The sequence below is a fragment of the Lampetra fluviatilis genome, chromosome 26, assembly GCF_964198595.1.
Source record: "Lampetra fluviatilis chromosome 26, kcLamFluv1.1, whole genome shotgun sequence".
In the NCBI taxonomy this organism is placed as follows: domain Eukaryota; kingdom Metazoa; phylum Chordata; class Hyperoartia; order Petromyzontiformes; family Petromyzontidae; genus Lampetra; species Lampetra fluviatilis.
This window is the reverse complement of record NC_136300.1, coordinates 8947713-8967174: the sequence shown is the minus strand read 5'-3', so window position 1 is coordinate 8967174 and position 19462 is coordinate 8947713. Positions and strand designations below refer to the sequence as shown.

The window sequence follows — 19462 nt, the reverse complement described above, 5'->3', positions numbered from 1 at the left end:
TTACTTACTTAGTAATTATATCCAAACAAACGAATGTTGTAGTTAAGAAACAAGTTTTTCCGCATTCAGTCGTATATATGTAGTGGTGGTATTGACGTGCGCCGACTGTGACAGTGATGGATCACGGGACGGCGCGGGGTGCGGGGTTGGGCACGCGTTGTGGGCGTGGTGTGGACGCGCGCGCCGGGAGTGACAGATGACGGGGCGGCGCGGCGTGGGTGGTGAGGCACGATGAGATGTGGGAAAACAGGATCGTAGCCAGCGCCCAGCGATTGGTCGAATAAGTGGGTGCTCGCAGCGACGTCCGCAGGTGGGGTATAAAGGGGGACGCGCGAGAGCACTCGGGGAGAGTTACCCAGTTGAAGACCCGAAGACGGAGCTGAAGACCTAGTGCCCCGAGACCCCTAGTCCCGCCGTCCTTGTGGGGACCGGGGCCCTGTGTGGCTCGGAGGCGAGGCTGTGGGACCCGGGGTCCGACGCCCCCGTGGGTCGGGCTGGGGACCCACAGTCGAGACGGATACCCCGGGCAGGGAGTGTCCCGAGTAGCTCAGTGGCGTTAGTCGCCGAGTAGCTAAGTGGATGTTGGTCATCCGAGTAGCTCAGTGGCGTTAGTCGCCGAGTAGCTAAGTGGGTGTTTGTCACCCGAGATACTAAGTGGATGTTGGTCATCCGAGTAGCTCAGTGGGCGTTAGTCGCCGAGTAGCTAAGTGGATGTTGGTCATCCGAGTAGCTCAGTGGCGTTAGTCGCCGAGTAGCTAAGTGGGTGTTTGTCACCCGAGATACTAAGTGGATGTTGGTCATCCGAGTAGCTCAGTGGGCGTTAGTCGCCAAGTAGCTAAGTGGGTGTTTGTCACCCGAGATACTAAGTGGGTGTTTGTCACCCGAGATACTAAGTGGGTGTTTGTCACCCGAGATACAAAGTAGGTGTTAGTCACCTGTGAACGAGTTTGATAAAATAAAGAGTGTGTTACCCGTGAAGTCGTCTCCCGCCGAGTTACTACACTACAACTGGCGTCAGAAGTAAACCTGTCTTCAAGAAGTATGGACACGAGGAAGACTACCCGTACCTACGAGCGAGGTCGGGACGACGACGGCGTACCGGGGACACCAACCTCGGGAGGAGAGGACGAGGAGTGGCCGCCGATGCAGCACTTCGCGGTGATGGCCGACGCTCCGCTTGCCTCCGACACCAGCCTCCAAGACGCACACTCCCGGTTGGCGGAGTTGCTGCTCGCCGCCGCTGCAATCTTGGCGGAGATCTCCGTTCCAGCGGGCGAGAAAACGGCTGCGGGGTTGGAGGAAGGAGCGAGGCTGGCGGGATCCCGCCAAAAGGCGCTTCGCGCCAAAAGTCTGGAAGTTCCCGCCGTTTTTGAGGGGCCGCCATTGATTGGCGGGAAACACGGACACCACGTGACCGGAGACCTCCGCTCAGCGCAGCCCACATCATCAGCGCGCACCGGAGCTCTCCATTTTGCGCCTGACAACCGAGCCGACATTTTACACAACTACAGCGGAGCGCGGGAAAATCTCTCCTACGTCGACGACGATCGGGTCCTCCAGCAAAGATTGCCCGCGCTGTCGGCGTTCAAGGCGGATGGGGGCGACTGGGGAGCCTTCCAACGAAGGTTCCTCGCTCATCAGGAGATGTCGGGGTGGTCCGACACCACTGCCCTGCGTGCGTTGCCAGCGATGCTTGACGACGACGCGCTTGCAGCCTTCACATCTGCTGCAAGGTCGTCCCGCTCTACGCTCCAGGCCGCACTACACCTGATGGCGAAGGTGTTCGGACCGCCCTCCACGTGTCGCCACCAGTTCTACGATCGGCGGAAGGTGGCTGGAGAAACGACGCTCGCCTATCGCACGGCACTGCTCGCCTTGGCGGACGCAGCTTTTCCCCGCATGGATAAGGAGGGGAAGGACGCCATGGTGACGGAGCAGCTGCTGGCGTTGGCCCACGAGTTGGGGGTCCCCATCAATGTGGGGGACGAGATGGATATCTGCTCCCTGGCGATCGCCACGAGCATTCACGCGTACGAGGTCCTCAAACGCAGGCCGGGGGTCGTCTGCAATTTGGCGGGGAACGCGGTACTGGCAGCCACGATCGCCGAACCTCAGCCAGCTGCGGATCAGGAGCAGGCCTTCGCTGCATCGCGTCCGGGGGAGTGGAGAACGGGAGGTCGTTCGCCCACACGTTCACCCCGCAAGCTGGAGCAACCGAAACCAACGACGTCCGTCGTCTGCTACAACTGCGGCCTTCGGGGTCAAGTCGCAGCCGGGTGCCGGGCCCCGCGTCAGCGCGCCACAGGACCACGTCGGGACGACGACCAGGCCCACAAGTCATCCCAACAAAACCCGGCAAGTCGCGGCACCTCACACGCTCGGTCCACAAACACGGCACATTCGGGTCGCCGCTTGGCGGTGGGGGGTTCGCGGCTGGGTGCCGGGGGTTCATTTCGGCGAGGGGGGTCCGTACGCGGCCCGCAAGCAGTCGAGTGGTCCGAATTGGCCCACAGGATCGTGGCTGCGTCGGCCGGGTCGTCCGTGGTAACGGGGTTTATTGACGGGGTTGAGGTCCGGGTGCTTGTGGACACGGGTGCGTCGGCCACCATCATCTCGGACCTTATTTATAACATTCTTCCCGTCCAAAGTAGACCCCTTCTGCCAGTAGACGTGCCATTTAATGCGGCGAATGGGGGATCCCTGGGGATCATCGGCCAGATTCGGGCGACTATTTGCATTGGTGACATCAAATTGGCGGGCCCTATTTTTGTATCATCATCGCTGGCCGTTCCCTGTTTGCTAGGTACGGACTTTTTGTCCAAAATGCCCATCAAAATTCTCATAGATCAGGCCTGCATTGAGCTTCCGTCAGGTCGGCGGCTTGCGTTCTTGACGAGCCCTACCAAAATACGCACGGTTTGTGCGACGGTGCAGGCGCTGCCAACTCAGACTGTAAGGGTGCCCCCGGGATCGAAAATGTTGGTACCCCGTCGGTTGAGGAAGCCACTCGAGGGGGGCGCGGTGGCACAGGGGGTGCCGTTGGGGCCGTCTAACAGGGCCAGAAGGGGCCTCGACTTAGCGGTTGCTCAAACCATGGTGAGAGGGGACAGTGAGCCGTTCGTAAGGGTCCTGAATACGGGGTCGCGGCCGGCCGAAATTGCGCAGGGAACGGTGCTGGCTCACGCCGCGCCGCTACCCGTTGAGGAACGGCTCGTGTCTCAAGCGGATTTCACTGTCGAGTCGCATCCTCCAAGTGATGAGGGGACAGAGTGGTTGGACTCGTTGTGTGCCGGTTCTGCTAACTTGTCCAAAGTGCAATTGGGAGTCGACGCTCCCACGGGGAGGGATTCGCTGTTGTCATTGCCCCTCATTGAGTGGGGCCGTCTCCAAATGTCCGACAGCTCCCTACTTACGCTACATCGAAAAGTTGGCGCTCCCGAGGTAGGGGATGCGCGGGTCGGTTCCTGGGTGTGCAGACAGGGCCTTTTGATGAAGTGGGACAACATGTCCCGGGGTCACGTGCTCGTTGTGCCTGTTGCTATGCGGGGTAAGGTCGTTCTGGCAGCTCATGAACGGCTCATGCATCTGGGTTTTCACAAAACGCTCGCCCTAATCCAGCGAGACTATTATTGGCCGGGGATGGGTAACGACGTGGCGAACATTCTTAAGGGATGCGTAGGGTGCGCCGAAAGAAAACCGCCACCATTGGCAGCTAATCCACCGCTGCAATCCATTCAAGTTTCGCGCACAAACGAATTGGTTGCGTTGGACATCTTGGGGCCCTTTCCTGCTACACCGAGGGGAAATAGGTTCCTGCTGGTTGGCGTAGAATACTTCACCCGATGGCCCATGGCATGGCCACTCGCCAACCAGTCGGCTGCAGCGGTGGCGGACGCCTTCGTCCAGGGTTATGTTTTGGACAAGGGCGCCCCCGAACGCTTGCTGACGGATCAAGGAAATAATTTTTCGACCGGTTTGTTGCGCGAGGTGTGCGACCTGTTGGGTACAATGAAAGTGCGTACTTCCCCCTACCACCCGCAGACTGACGGGATGGTTGAGCGTCTGAACAGGACGATTACGTCTATGTTGTGCCAACAGGTCTGCGACGATCAGGTTGATTGGGACTTACAGGTGCCGAGGGTACTCGCGGCCTATCGAATGGCCCCTCATGCGGCGACGGGGTTTTCCCCATTTTTTCTTATGTATGGGCGGGAGGCCGATCCGGCCATGGACGTCCAACTGGGGATTTCCCAGCCACGTGCAAAATCTAAATTGGCAGACCACATCAATTTTAATATCGCCAAATTGACTGAAGCACGGGAGGCGGCGAGGTTGAATTCGCGGTCGCGGCAAATTGCGAACGAGAGATTGCATGAGCGGAGGGTGCATACGCATGATTGGAAACCAGGCGATAAGGCCTGGCTGCATTGTCCACATGCACCGTTGCCTACGTCCCCCAAGTTGTTGAGACCTTGGAGGGGACCGGTGGAAATTGTGCGGGTTGCACGACCCCAGAGTATACAGATTAAATGGGAAAAACGCCGTTGGTACGTGCACCCCTCCCGACTGAAGCCCTATACGGCACCGTGTGACCCCGTTCTGTGCCGTAACGACCGGACGTGTGATGTGACCGTCGACTCGGGGAGGGAGGTGTCGCAGGCTGCTCCTCACGTGTTTCCACCTGACCCACCCCCAGGTGCCTCGGGCTTGACGGCTGCTGACCGTCGGGAGCCTGAACCCCGGGGCACGCACGGGTCCTCGATGCCTGGCCGATGTCTTCCTGAACCGCCGGCACCACCGGACGTTCAACCGCGTCTGGTGCCGTACGACGGACCGGCAAGGCGGACTCGGGCTAGGGCACAACAATTTTCATGAAGACGTTTTTTTCTCTACACCGAGCTCGCCCGGTGTTCCCCTCTGCCGGGGTAATGTCCCGTTGTAGGGACGCTCGGGAAGAATGGGACACTGCACGAGTCGAAAAAAAAAAAAAAATTTCCATTTATTTTCCTTTCTGCATACACATTGCTATTGTCACTCGCCGGGTTGTATATATTGTTCTGTTGTCGCGGTGGCATTGGTTGATGGTTGCGGATGGTAGTGTTCGCGTCGTGTTGTGTTGTTACGTTAGTTGTTGTGTTGTGTTACGGGGCACACAGGGCGGTTTGTATATTTTTATAGCAGCCGGGTCGGCTGCGAGCTATGTGGTAGGGGGTGATGTAGTGGTGGTATTGACGTGCGCCGACTGTGACAGTGATGGATCACGGGACGGCGCGGGGTGCGGGGTTGGGCACGCGTTGTGGGCGTGGTGTGGACGCGCGCGCCGGGAGTGACAGATGACGGGGCGGCGCGGCGTGGGTGGTGAGGCACGATGAGATGTGGGAAAACAGGATCGTAGCCAGCGCCCAGCGATTGGTCGAATAAGTGGGTGCTCGCAGCGACGTCCGCAGGTGGGGTATAAAGGGGGACGCGCGAGAGCACTCGGGGAGAGTTACCCAGTTGAAGACCCGAAGACGGAGCTGAAGACCTAGTGCCCCGAGACCCCTAGTCCCGCCGTCCTTGTGGGGACCGGGGCCCTGTGTGGCTCGGAGGCGAGGCTGTGGGACCCGGGGTCCGACGCCCCCGTGGGTCGGGCTGGGGACCCACAGTCGAGACGGATACCCCGGGCAGGGAGTGTCCCGAGTAGCTCAGTGGCGTTAGTCGCCGAGTAGCTAAGTGGATGTTGGTCATCCGAGTAGCTCAGTGGCGTTAGTCGCCGAGTAGCTAAGTGGGTGTTTGTCACCCGAGATACTAAGTGGATGTTGGTCATCCGAGTAGCTCAGTGGGCGTTAGTCGCCGAGTAGCTAAGTGGATGTTGGTCATCCGAGTAGCTCAGTGGCGTTAGTCGCCGAGTAGCTAAGTGGGTGTTTGTCACCCGAGATACTAAGTGGATGTTGGTCATCCGAGTAGCTCAGTGGGCGTTAGTCGCCAAGTAGCTAAGTGGGTGTTTGTCACCCGAGATACTAAGTGGGTGTTTGTCACCCGAGATACTAAGTGGGTGTTTGTCACCCGAGATACAAAGTAGGTGTTAGTCACCTGTGAACGAGTTTGATAAAATAAAGAGTGTGTTACCCGTGAAGTCGTCTCCCGCCGAGTTACTACACTACATATACATTAACAGACCATGGTTGCGGCTGTAACCTCGCTCCCAAGCTGCTGCTGCTGACTGTGTGTGTGTTTGCAGCCTATCGCATAGGATTGTGACCAGCCCATAGGCAGTGATAGACGTAGCACGAGCGTTATATTCTACAAATAGATCTTCGGTTGACGAATGACGACCGAAAGTCAATATTAGTTTCGGCCAAAACCAGACCGAAAATTAAACATTGACTTTCGGCCGAAAGAGGCCATTTGCCAACTTTCGGCGCCGAAACCGAATATCGGTCGGCCTCTACTTTCCATAGATTTCTCTCCACTTAAAAGCGAAAATCTTAAGCTTTTTTTACACTGCATCGGCCACAATGGGAGTGCATTTATTCAGCAGCATTGGTTGAATGCGAGCAAACTCTGAAAAGTTTCCACGACAATCAGTGCCTCATTAGTCAGGTTTGCTGAACTCCAACGCTTAACTTTGTTATCGGCAAGAACCCTGTTCGATACGGGTCCTGGTTGTGTTGAACTACGGCCCACACCTGACACAGAGGCCCATGTGAGACAGATAATTTAATAAATAAACCTGCGCTCATGCGAATCTGTTCTTTATTCTCATAAGCATGGCTAATCCTCACCCTGGGTATTCTACCAGATGACCTAGTTATTCTTTTATTTCATATATAATGGGCTTCGAAGAATGAAATATGCACACTTGATAAGACCTTTCAGGAATTATTCAGTTTGCATTCACTTTAATGGGGGCCAATACAAAAATACTCTGACCTGCGCGTGGAGATCCAAGCTTGCTCATAAGAGGTGGCAGGTTAACTCAGGAGCACTACCCGTCTTGAATCGTAAATCAGCGAGTTTCTCTCGTGCATTTTGAATGAAATCTATAAACGACGAGAAAACTGAAAAATAGCGTAATCCGGGAAAGCATGAATTTCAAATGGCGTGGTTCTTCACTGCAATAATTAATTTGCATCGTTTCCATCTCCACAGAGTGGATCACTCAGGAGCTGCAGTTACTCATGGAGGTGGTACCACAGGAGGAGACCAACTACTGATTTCAACTGACCCAGAAGCAAAGCATCAGCACAAGATTTCAAATGAAACCGATCATACGAACCGGTATTAGGAGGCAACTACTTACACAGTCCTCACTTCTGCTAGTGGGGCACATTTTTCTGCCAAGACACAAATTGCACCCGACCCAAGTTTGACAAATCGCCACCACTTTTTGTGACAAGCCACAAGGAATGAGCATCCAATTGGATAAACGAGCCAAAAGTCTTCCAAGTGACCTGATAATGAAGTGTTCCTTTACTATTCGTTGTCGGTGATGTGGGCGAATTGTCTCGTTACAGTTTGGCCAGTGGGAAGCGTACAATTTGAAAATCCCCTCGCAGACCACAGTCTGTAAACAGGACACCACTTCAACTCGACCGAGTTGTGCAACAGATAATTTTGGCCGTTTCTAAACTTAACTTTCAATAAATGCAATGGACATCTTCGCTTTTGTAAACCACTTGATTCGTACAATGCAATATTAAAACGTGTATCGGAAGCTATTTTTAAATCCTTTATATTAAGTTCACTTGCTTGCTTGATTGCGCGCTTACGACCGTGCAAATCTTTCGGTCGTTTTAACCCACTTCCCGTGATCCAATCGAGCTGACATTTTCCACACAGACTTGTTGTGCGTGACAATTAATTTTCGTGAAAATTTTTTTCCAAAATTTTACACTTTTTAGGGATTTTTTTAAATATTTAATAACCAATTGCTTAATGATGGCAGCCATCTCAAGCCAGAGGACGAGAGGACTCTAGCCGCCACGCATATAAAGGATTTATAGTGAAAAACTTTGTTTTTACGGGTTAATTTTTATGAACGAGTTTGACCGTTTGTCCGCAATGGAGATGAGCCCTCGTGTATCCGCTCGGCTCCATTGTCACGCGTCGCGATTGGTCTGCGAAGCAAGGGAGTACTCCACAAACTAAAACCTCTCGTTTAAATCGTCCACGTCACCGGTAAAGGATGTCAGATATTGAAAACAGTCTCGCTTTTACTGTAATACTTACACTTTTCATAGCCCTCTAAAGGGCATTGACAGCTATGGAGCCTATTGATGTGTGGTGAGTTTGTATTGTTTTAAGATAAGAGGGCCAAGGCAAGGGATCAGTTAATAGGTTGGTCTGATTTCGTTTTTGGGGGTTATTAAGACAGCTGGAACTTAGCATTTTTCCACGAAAAAAAATCTATTCAGTTAACGAGAGCATTCTCAAAAGAAGCATTTTTTATAATGATTTATTACAAAAATACTGAAGCGTAAATTTAAATATATATAACATTCTTAGCCAATGTACATGAATGTTTTTACACTTGTGGTTCCAAGCATTTGATGTAAAGTCCACTGCTAATTGTATCACTTCATTAATGACCACATATTGAATATCAATAAACACAAAAGCATTAGCAGCAACTTCACTCTTGTTGGGAGTCACCATTACCTATTCACTCAATGATTAAATTCTAACATGCATAACGTATTAATCACGTTTATAGAATCTGAGGTTTACAATACGCATCAATACCAAACATCTCAATCCTGCGTTCTTTTCTGTCAAACATTGGGTGCAGTCGTAAACATAACACAATTGGAACTCTTGTAACAAAGAGATATTTAACTTAGATGGCTCAAGCCATTCCACAAAAATGTGTAAATATCTAAGACATTTTCCGATAACATTTGACAAAAAAGAAAGTGTCAGTAATGGCACTAACACTCGTAGTGACGTGAGATAATTGTGAATTTTATAGTAACAGAAACTCAGCTTCATGATGCAATGGTTCTAAAGCAGTAAACCCAAAATCACATAAATATACAGTCCCTGTTTATGGGGAATCTAGAGACGTTTAAATCAGTCAAAATGACATTACAAGTGTCGGAATTGAAACCGCAAATGTCCCCTCCCCCCAATAACTTCACGAAAGACGGATCAACCAGAACTGTAACGGAGCAAGGCGTGAGATGTTTTCCCTGCCATTAGCCGGTTCCCATCACAAGTTGCACGGCTTGATTTCCTCGCAGTCACCGTTTAAGAAACACAACTGATGAGGCACTTCTTCTTGTGGTAGTTGAGTCCCGCGTACTGTTTGAATGCCTTCCCGCAGCGCGAGCACACGCAGGGCTTCTCCCCCGTGTGCATGCGTACGTGCTGGGTGAGATAAGAGGAGCGGGCAAACGCCTTCCCGCACTCCTTGCACACAAACTTCTTCTCGCCCGTGTGACTCGTCATGTGCTTGGCCAGGCCCGACGAGCTGACAAAGGCAGCTCCGCAGCACTCGCAGGTCACCGGTCTCTCTCCGGTGTGGATGCGCCGGTGTACCGTGAGAGCACTCGCCACCACAAACGCTTTGCCGCAGAACTCGCAGACGTAGGGCCTCTTGCCCGTGTGTGTCCTCTGGTGGACCGTCAGGGCGCACTTCAGCGCAAACGCACGGCCGCAGACGTCGCACACGTACGGCCGCTCCCCCGTGTGCGTGCGCGTGTGCAGCCTCAGGCAGGCCACGCTCACGAAGGCCTTGCCGCACACCTCGCACGCGTACGGCTTTTCGCCCGTGTGGCGCCGCCGATGCACGGTGAAGGTGGACAGCGTGTGGAAGCCGCGGCCGCACTCCTCGCACACGAACGGCATTTCTCCGGTGTGCTCACGCACGTGGCACTTGAGCTGATAGCGCTGCGGGAACACGCGCTCGCAGTCCGTGCAGCGGTACGGGCGAATGTCGCCAGTTTTGTCTTCCCGGCTCGGGATTACTTCGCGAGCTTCGCCACAGGCCTCACCTCTCTCCAGCAGCTGCTGATACTCAGCCGAGTCTTTCCCTTCATTGGTTTCAATGTTGTAATCCTCAACACCACCACCCCCAATCTTACCAACACATTCTAGGCCCTGCTGTTCATCCTCTAAACTGCTGTCGCTGAAGGTCTCCTGGAAATAGTTGAAGTGCGATGAGGAGAGGTACTTTCCCTCAATCTCACCTAAACGAGACACAAAGGGTGATCATGAGTTGATGTGTTATAATGTGATGTGTTGATGTGTGATGATGTGATGTGTGGTAATGATGGACGATCGGGTGATGATGTGATGTGTTGATTGTGTTGATGTGTGATGATGAATGATGATGAATGGTTCTGTTTTGAGGTGTGATGATGTGATGTGTGGTGATGGATGATTGTGTGATGATGTTTGACGACAATGAGATCGTCGTTTTCTCCCCGTCTGCAGTTGTTGCCGATGCCGCTGCAACCGAGATCCGCCGCACTAATGTTCACGGCGCAACGCAGTCATCTTGTTATCAAGGATTGTTGCGGATCATAGAATGTATGGAGCAGTAGTTCGATAAACCACAACATAAATGAAACCTTTTATTCATTGCTAGAGTGTTAAAATTTACAGATAAGAGGAGTTTTTCTCTCACATCTGGAAGGAAACTCCGATTTACCAATTTGCTTGTCCGCAATGTGTCCCCCCACAATGCCGTGGCTAAAGAGGAACTCCGCCACGGTGGATTCACTGTAGAAATCGTAGTGATTCTGTGCTGTGTGCCAAAAACGAGAACGAATTCCTCGCCACTTGCACCCACCGTCCTCGAGTTTAACATCTGTGGAAGACTCATCTTGGTCTGAAACTCCCACAACTTCGAGTTGGTCAACCGCATGTGAAAACGTGTCGCTCTCACTACCACCCACACAGGAGTCATCGGCGTCTGTAAAAAGAACCTACATCATAAGCAGCACCAGACATTCCTCACCACGGGCGAGTCTCAAACACGGGGAGTGATCTGGAATTCAGCAGCTGCAGTTACACAAATTACCAGTGCAATTGCTAAACAAGTTACAATCACAAATATTCCACATATAGCCTTAACAGACTGTCAGCGCAAGTGCTGTTAGTGAGCGGCTCATAATGACCAACACGGCACACAAGGGAAGTGTCCTTCACTGCACCACCCTGCTGCCCATGATGAATGTAAGTATGTAGAACTTATTTTGCACCATCCGTAGCCAACCGTGCTTATCGGACACTGTTAGGGGCTGTCTAAGGCGGTGCTTGGCAGATTTTGTGAAGCGAGATGGAGGCTGCATCTACCCATGATGTAGACATTTAAATGTGTGCTTTGAAATATTAATGCTTTAAAACATTATTGGAAACAATATAAATATCATCCCTATCAGTTGTAATCATGTATCTATTTGAACTGTTACCATAGCAGTTTCGATGGAATTTAATTTATATCTCAAACTTGAAAAGGCTAAGAGACATAATCATAAATATTGTATGCATTAAGAGTTTCCCATCATTGCTTACAGTAATGGATTATGATTTGTACACCTTCAACATATGGTTAAGCCATGCTTCTTGCGGAATTGCGGAGTTGGCCTGATAACGTTAATCTAAATTGTCTTATGGTTGTTATTGTTTAACTTGCATCACACTGGGATTTTTGCACACAGCGTTGTAATATGGTGTTTTTTTCTGGAAGATTTGCTGGTTTATCCAGGATGTTTCTGTTGCGCGTCGACGCTTTAAGATGTTCTCTGTTCATATTTTGTTTGTTGCGGTTGCACCCGACTCAAGAGCCGCATGGCTCACAGGGCTATACCTAGTAAATGAAACTTGAAAACTTTAACCACTCTAGAATCAAGGCCGATACATGCCTTCTTAGAGCAACGGGTGCGTTATGCAAGGTTGCGAATCAGGATACGACTGATCATCCTCCAGGGGTAATAAACTAAATATGCCTTCATCTCGTGGACAGTAAGAAACCAGAACAAGGTATGGATATTAAGGGACTCACCATCTCCTTCCACCTTGACAGATGTGCAAGACTTGAGGCCATGCAGGTTCGTCTGCAGTTCAACCTCTGCAGCAAAACTGCCATCTCCGAACGACAAGAAACTGCACATGTCTGCAAGGTAAACGTTTGCATTTAAAATGGTTAGCTTTACAGATAAAACCGTTTTAACAAACATGATGCCTTTGGGGCTTTGAGGCCATAACAGCAAACCCTTGGAATCTGGCTGCAGTTTGCAGTGAAAAACCCCCATCTGGATTTGAAGGCATTGTATGAGCTCATAATATGCAAGGTGAGTTCGGCCCACCGTAGTAACACATTCCTGCGGAGGGAGCTGGTAGGAACGTTGGGTTGCTCGGTCAATGGCCAGGGTCAACGGCGGCGTGGTGTATTCTGCAAATATGCCCGACTGTGAGGGCGGGCACAAGCCGGCGTGAGTAGGTTAAACGTTGAGTTTTATAAGGGCACCACGGGGTGACCAGCCCCTCCCCACCCAGCCCCTCCCTCCCCTCTCCACCCAGCCCCACCCCTCCCATTTTTTGATGCACGACGGACGGACACAATAATCCCCTGTGGGCTGGTGTAACCAGAAGGTTCCTACCAGTAACACAGTTACCTACCTAGGCCATAGCTAATTTCTAGCATGTGCTTACACAGCAATGCATGGTTTCCATGTACGAGATGACATTTAAATGATTCAACGTTTAAAACGTATGTAAAGTTTTGCAAAAGCAAACTTGTTGAGTGGCACAATGATAGCAGCCCATGGCCTGACAGCCAGGTCACAGCTTGCTGTTTTCATCCAAAAGGTGTCCTATCAGTGGTCGTTCTGCAGACGGAGCCAATGCCACGGCAAGCTTCTGCAGCCCCCCATCACTCTCCGCTGTCTCGACGGCTGTTGCCATCTCCCCCTCGCCAGCCTCTCCTGCCCCAACTCGAGCACGGCGCGAGGCGCTTCTCGCGGGTGTCCGTCGATTCGGGGGGTCGGGCATGAGCGGAGTGACCGAATAACAACAACTTTGATTTAAAGCTTTCGTGACTGCAGGGATTCATCTTCTTGGTTCTTTCGGTAAAGTCACGTAGAAGGGAAATAATAAAATATATAATTGTATTATTATTTTAAAAAATATATAAATATATTAATATTATTTTATTATTTCCCTTCTACGCGACTTTAATATATATTTATATTATTTTATTATTTCCCTTCTACGTGACTTTACCGAAAGAACCACGAACAACAACAACAACGTCGACTTGTAACGCGCTGGCGCACAGAAACCTCTCACTCGCGTGGCGAGAGGGACGTCTCGAGACGCGGGGAGACACCACACGGCAAGGCAACAGCAGCCACGCTGCGAGCCGGTGCCAACAACTGTCCAAGCTCTGCGATTCTTTACATACGAACGTGCTATCGGTCAATGCATGTGGCACGTAACGGGGGAGGGAGTTTCGCAACATCTGCGCGTGATCCACCAACCCTGGCTGCTGCTGCTGCAGCTGCCGCCGCCGCGGTGCCGGGTTACAGACGCGCATCGTTGCCTCCAGCGGGTCGCGACATCCCCGCTGGGTCTTCCTTCTCCTCGCTCGCTGGTGGTGGTGATGGTGGTGGCAATGGTGGTGATGGTGGTGGTGGCGATGGTGGTGGCAGCAGCAGTTGCCGGCCCCCTTGAGCGCGGCCTCTCGCGGCCCGGGCGCCACCGCGCATGCGCGGCACCAAGGGCCGGGCGTCACGTGACGCGAGTTACTGGCAAGTATAGGGCGGGGCGATAGGCGGGGCTAAATGGGTTAGGGGCGGGGCAAAGAGGTGAAGGGCGGGGCTAAGAGGGATGAGGGGAGAGGCTTTAAGGGATGAGGGGCGTGGCTAAGATGGGTGAGGGGCGTGGCTAAGATGGGTGATGGGCGGGGCTACGATGGGTGAGGGGCGTGGCTAAGATGGGTGAGGGGCGGGGCGAAGAGGGATGAGGGGCGTGGCTAAGATGGGCGAGGGGCGTGGCTAAGATGGGTCGTGGGCGGGGCTAATATTTTTTTAAGGGCGGGGCTACGAGTAGAGAGGGATGAGGCAATCGCCACCACCGCCATGGGACGAGAACGATAGAGGGGTTAACAAGTCGAGGATTTACGCCAATTGTGGCTCACGATGTAATTCACCTCCCGTACCTTGCGGTGCGCCGGAGGTCTCCGCGAGAGACGAGCATTGGATTAATGGAGCGTTACCAAGTCCCAGGATCATCACGGTGCATCGTGAATCCAGCGGCCGCCCTGGTCAATACTGCAATGTGTATTCTTAGGTTTTTTCGGTAAAGTCACGTAGGTAAAACATTTAAATTAATACAAGTAAAATAAAAATAAAATAAAAATCACGACGTTTTGGAGGCAACACAATCTTCCGTTTTCAGGTGGAACCGTCACAGCACGCTTGCTGTATCAAGTACATTAATAAAAGTAAAATAAAAATAAAATAAAAATCACGACGTTTCGGAGGCAACACAAGCTTCCGTCTTCAGGTGGAACCGTCACAGCACGCTTGCTGTATCAAGTACTTTTATTAATTTAAAAATTTTACCTACGTGACTTTACCGAAAAAACATAAGAATATGAATACTTGCAGTCACGAAAGCTTCAAATCTAGAATTACTGCGATGTGTGTTCCGTACCTGTCAACCCACACGGTTTATCTTGTATTCTCGTACGGGGGAAATTGAGTTTTCAGGTCCATACGGCAAACAGTCGTTTGGATACGGGCGATATATATGTGTCTATTTGTGTTTCTCCATTGTGATGGGACTTTGTAGGATGAACGTTGAGATTTACAAGGGCACGTGGTGACCAATAAGGTCTGAATTGGTCTCTAATAAGGTAGGGCACTGTTAAGGGGTTCACAGGTATGGGGCCGTCCATAAATGACGTCACGCGATTTTGGACGATTTTTGACTCCCCCCCCCCCCTAGTCACACGGCGTCACAAAAAGTCAGACCCCCCCCCTCAAATATAACCCCCCCCCAAAAAAAAAAAACATGCTCAAATCGCTTTAAACTATTGTCATTGCAGTGCGTATTTAATGTGGCGCTGCACTCTGATGTTGTAGAAAGCATTTATTAAAAAGTCTATTTAATTATATTTATTTAAAGTTGCGCATTTTGATGTGACGTCACATTTCTCAAACCCCTCCCCCCCTCGTCACACATCATCACAAATGTCTGACCCCTCCCCCTCCCAGGTGCGTGACGTCATTTATGGACGGCCCCTATGGTATTCGAACTAACAATACTACTACGCGTCGTTTGCGTCACACGTCAAATACCCCGTGACGCGATTGGAAGAGTAGGCCGTCGCGTGTCGGCCGTCGCGTGTCGGCCGTCGCGGTTCAAAGTTGGGAAATTGTCCGCAAATTACTCAAATGGGATTCCAGTAAGGCGCTGTGTGCACACAGCGCGCAGTTGCTGTGCACACAGCGCGACCAGCGGCCTCCTGCGAAGACCTGGCAGAGCCCCTTTTAAAAGCCATGCGACTCAAGGAGCCTTCCCCGCGTTGACATTGCACTAAACTGGACATCATTGGAACCTCATTTGCCAGTAGCAAAAAAACTAATTATCATAAACTGGACATGTTGAACCTTTTTCGCACCGCACGAAGCCAACCGTGCTGATCGGAGGTGCGGGGGAAGGGAAAAACTATACACAAAACATCTAAATAGGAGTTTTCAATCCTAACGAAATAATCAAAATAAATGGTGACGCGCTTTGGCCAGTTATTCAGAGCGGCGTGAGAAATTTTCCGAAAATGTTATTTTAGAAAGAATGGTATGGGCATTTCATATGTAGTGTGGAACACACTTTCCGTACGCAGCATGGACGGGTTGTGCTTTTTCTGTAGGATTTTATTGTTTACGTATGCGATGTTCAGATTTGTGGACAATTCATTTTAGGTCTATCTTGTAATGTTATTGTTTGTTGCGGTTGAACCCAAATCAAGAGCCGAACGGCTCACAGGGTAAATCCTAATAAATTAAACTGAAACTGAACTCCGAGGCAAGGTAACACCTAGATTTGAAGCTTTCGTGACTGCAAGGATTCATACTCTTAGGTTTTTTAGGTAAAGTCACGTAGGTAAAAATAAATAATAAAAATAAATGATAAAATGATAGAAATAATATTTCTACCTACGTGACTTTACAGAAAAAACCTAAGAGTAAGGTAACACCTGCTCATTCTTTATTAATCTCCATGCACGCCGGTTGTGAGCGCACACTCCACTTCACGCGTGATACACCTTAATCCCCCTACTCGCTACCCCGACTCGCTCCTACACCGCCAGCACCTGCTCGGGACCAAGCAGAAGAAGAACCCCGTGAGTTCCCACACGCCGGATTTTACTCCCCCAGCGAGATTCCGCCGACATCCCAGGATCATAATATAGGTTTTTGGGTCAGATCGCGTTATTTAAAAAATGTGTCGCGATCTGACCCAAAAACCTATATTATGAATAATATTGGTCGCGAAAGCCTACGTGTTAAATTCCAGGATCTGCCCAACAGCCAACCCGCAGACCATACACACGTGCCACTCATCAGCTGTGCACGCATTACCGCACGTGCCTCTCATCAGCTGCGCACGCATTACCGCACTACACATCCAAAAACAAATCCAATCTCAAGATTTTATGACAACAAGCATCAAAACAACTCACGGAAACGAACCGCGTGGAGTCGTGGACAAGCCTAATTGATGAAGGTTGCCAATCTGGGCACGGGGTAGACGTGAGCCGAACAAACCTCCCAACAAGCCAAACAAGTTCGCCGCTGTGTGTGCCGTACAACTGGGAGAGAAGAAAAACACCCACACGAGACTGGCGTGCTCGTGTTGCCTGGGACACCACTCTCGGCAGGCGATCCGAAATCAAAACGCGTTGAGAAAGCCGAATTCGTATGCAAAGTAACGCAGCAATCATCGTGCGTAGTTTTTACATCCTTTATATTAAGTTCACTTGCTTGCTTGCTTGCGCGCTTAGGACCGTGCAAATCTTTCGGTCGTTTGAACCCACTTCCCGTGATCCAATCGAGCTGACATTTTGCACACAGACTCGTTGTGCGTGACAATTTATTTTCGTGAAATTTTTTTTTCAAAATTTTCCACTTTTTAGGAAAAAAAAAATGTCATATTTAATTTAAAATACCAATGTGATAAAAATGAAATTCTTACTCAAGAAAAACAGAAATGAATAATAAAATAAAACCGATGCCACGCATATAAAGGATTTATAGTGAAAAACTTTGTTTTTACGGGTTAATTTTTTGTTTTCATCACCGTGCACTGGCTGCACGCCGATGGATATTCCTGGATGTAAATGTTAACCCGCTGGGGGAGGGGAACGCGTGTTGTGCGGATCGCGTTATGGCAATTGACTACGGCGATTAAATACACCAGGTTTTTTTGTATTGGAGTTCGTGTGGCTGAATGGAGATGTGGCTCGCATGTCGCTTCGTTGCGTTAGGGGTCGTCCATAAATGACGTCACGCGATGAAAACGTCAGACCCCCCCCTCAAATATGACGCCACAAAGCTCTGCCGCCTCCCCCAAAAAGAATTAAAACATGCTTCAAATCGCTTTAAACTATTGTCATTGTAGTGCGGAGTTAATGTGCCGCTGCACTCTGATGTTGTAGGAGAAAACATTGATTAAAAAGTCTATTTAATTAAGTAGAAGTGTTGTCTATATTTATTTAAAGTTGCGCATTTTGATGTGACGTCACATTTCTAACCCCCCCCCCCTCGTCACACATCGTCACAAATGTCTGACCCCCCCACCCCCAGGTGCGTGACGTCATTTATGGACGGCCCCTTATCTTACAAAAGTTCCCATGTTTGCCCACGTCGATCCGTTTACCTCGAGTGCGGACAGCTCCTCCCAGCTGCAACCAGCTGCAATCCCGCACTCACGCACGCAGCTGAGAGTGAGTGAGATCAGAATGGGATTTTGATCAACAGTTTCTCCTTACTCTTTGGTTCTTTCGGTAAAGTCACGTAGGTAATAACAAGTATAACCCGTAAAAACAAAGTTTTTCACTATAAATCCTTTATATGCGTGGCGGCTAGAGTCCTCTCGTCCTCTGGCTTGAGATGGCTGCCACCTATGGGTCAGATGATTGCATGGCAGCATTAAGCAATTGGTAATTAAATATAATATTTTTGTCCTAAAAAGTGTAAAATTTTGCAAAAAAAATTCCACGAACATTAATTGTCACGCACAACGAGTCTGTGTGGAAAATGTCAGCTCGATTGGATCACGGGAAGTGGGTTAAAAACGACCGAAAGATTTGCACGGTCCTAAGCAAGCAAGCAAGTGAACTTAATATAAAGGATTTTAAAAAAAACTAATCACGACGTTTCGATCGCAACACAAGCGGTCGTCTTCCGGCGGAAAAAAAATAATCATCCAGCAGTGGAACTGTTGAACCAGCGAGAGAGCAGCTACAACAAGGTTATATATGTGGCGATGGGCAAGCAAGCGGGGTCTAATCAAGTTTCTCATTAGTAAGTCATATTTGATCTAGAAAATATTGAATTGGCTTTTAAGAGCAAACCGTAAAAATAAGGGGTTCAGTCGGCTTTCACGACCGATGTTACGATTCGTAATTAAATTTCGATTTAAAGCTTTCGTGACTGCAGGGATTCATATTTATGGTTCTTTCGGCAGCCCTGTTCTTCACATGAGGACGGCTGCTTGCGTTGTGGCCGAAACGTCGTGAGAATTGTATTTGATTGTTTTAATTTTATTATTTTATTATTTCCCTTCTACGTGACTTTACCGAAAGAACCAAGAAGATGATTCGTAATTAGTTTTGCTTTCTTTGCGACAAATCAATTGGCATATTTGCCCACGCGATAACTTGATTCGATTGGCTCAGCCGCTGGGCGACTGAGCGTCAGGGTTAACAATCTACACGCCTCAGCAATCTAACCCAAAGCTAATTATGAATCAGGTACAGCATTCTTTTGCTTTCACCCTAGGGTTCCGTTGGATGTGCATCAACACGCAGGGTGGGATTAGACGGGATTAGAAGCAGTTTAACAAGTAAAAATCTTTATTATGGATATTGTATTTCATATTATTATCATCTTATTGTACGTTATCCTAACAGACTTCTGCTGCATTATAACCAGAAAGACCTCCCACCCTCAGAAAAAAAACAATTGTATATAACATGTTAATTGCAATGTAAGAGGATACAGTACAACTTGTGTTTTCACTAACCACCACGTGAGACGATATCACAATACTATCAGTAACTACTTAGGCTAACATCTTCAAGGTATTTGAGAGTACTGTTTCTGACTGGATTCCTTAGCAGCAGTACTCGGATTGTGATCGAGGGTTTAATTACTGCACTGTACATAAAGCGGACTTCAGGTTCTGCTCCTTTTGTACGCAAATGTTAATTTCCTCCATGCGCGCTGCGACTGTGACCAGACGCTTG

At 49.8% G+C, this 19462-nt stretch overlaps 1 protein-coding gene across 2 annotated transcripts; it reads right to left on the bottom strand.

Moving 5' to 3' along the window:
- Window positions 1–8320: 8320 nt before the first annotated feature.
- LOC144942184 (uncharacterized) lies at window positions 8321–13698 on the bottom strand. Of its 2 annotated transcripts, XM_078868942.1 has the most exons (4): window positions 13467–13698; window positions 11990–12100; window positions 10775–10897; window positions 8321–10169 (listed from the first exon to the last, which is right to left on the bottom strand). In XM_078868942.1, the coding sequence occupies exons 2-4, from the start codon at window positions 12096–12098 to the stop codon at window positions 9229–9231; spliced, it is 1173 nt and encodes a 390-aa protein (XP_078725068.1). In that variant the 5' UTR covers window positions 12099–12100; window positions 13467–13698; the 3' UTR covers window positions 8321–9228. The 2 variants fall into 2 exon arrangements, with proteins under 2 accessions (XP_078725068.1, XP_078725069.1); XM_078868943.1 differs by lacking the exon at window positions 13467–13698 and having other exon boundaries at window positions 10775–10910; window positions 11990–12071.
- Between the last annotated feature and the right edge of the window lie 5764 nt (window positions 13699–19462).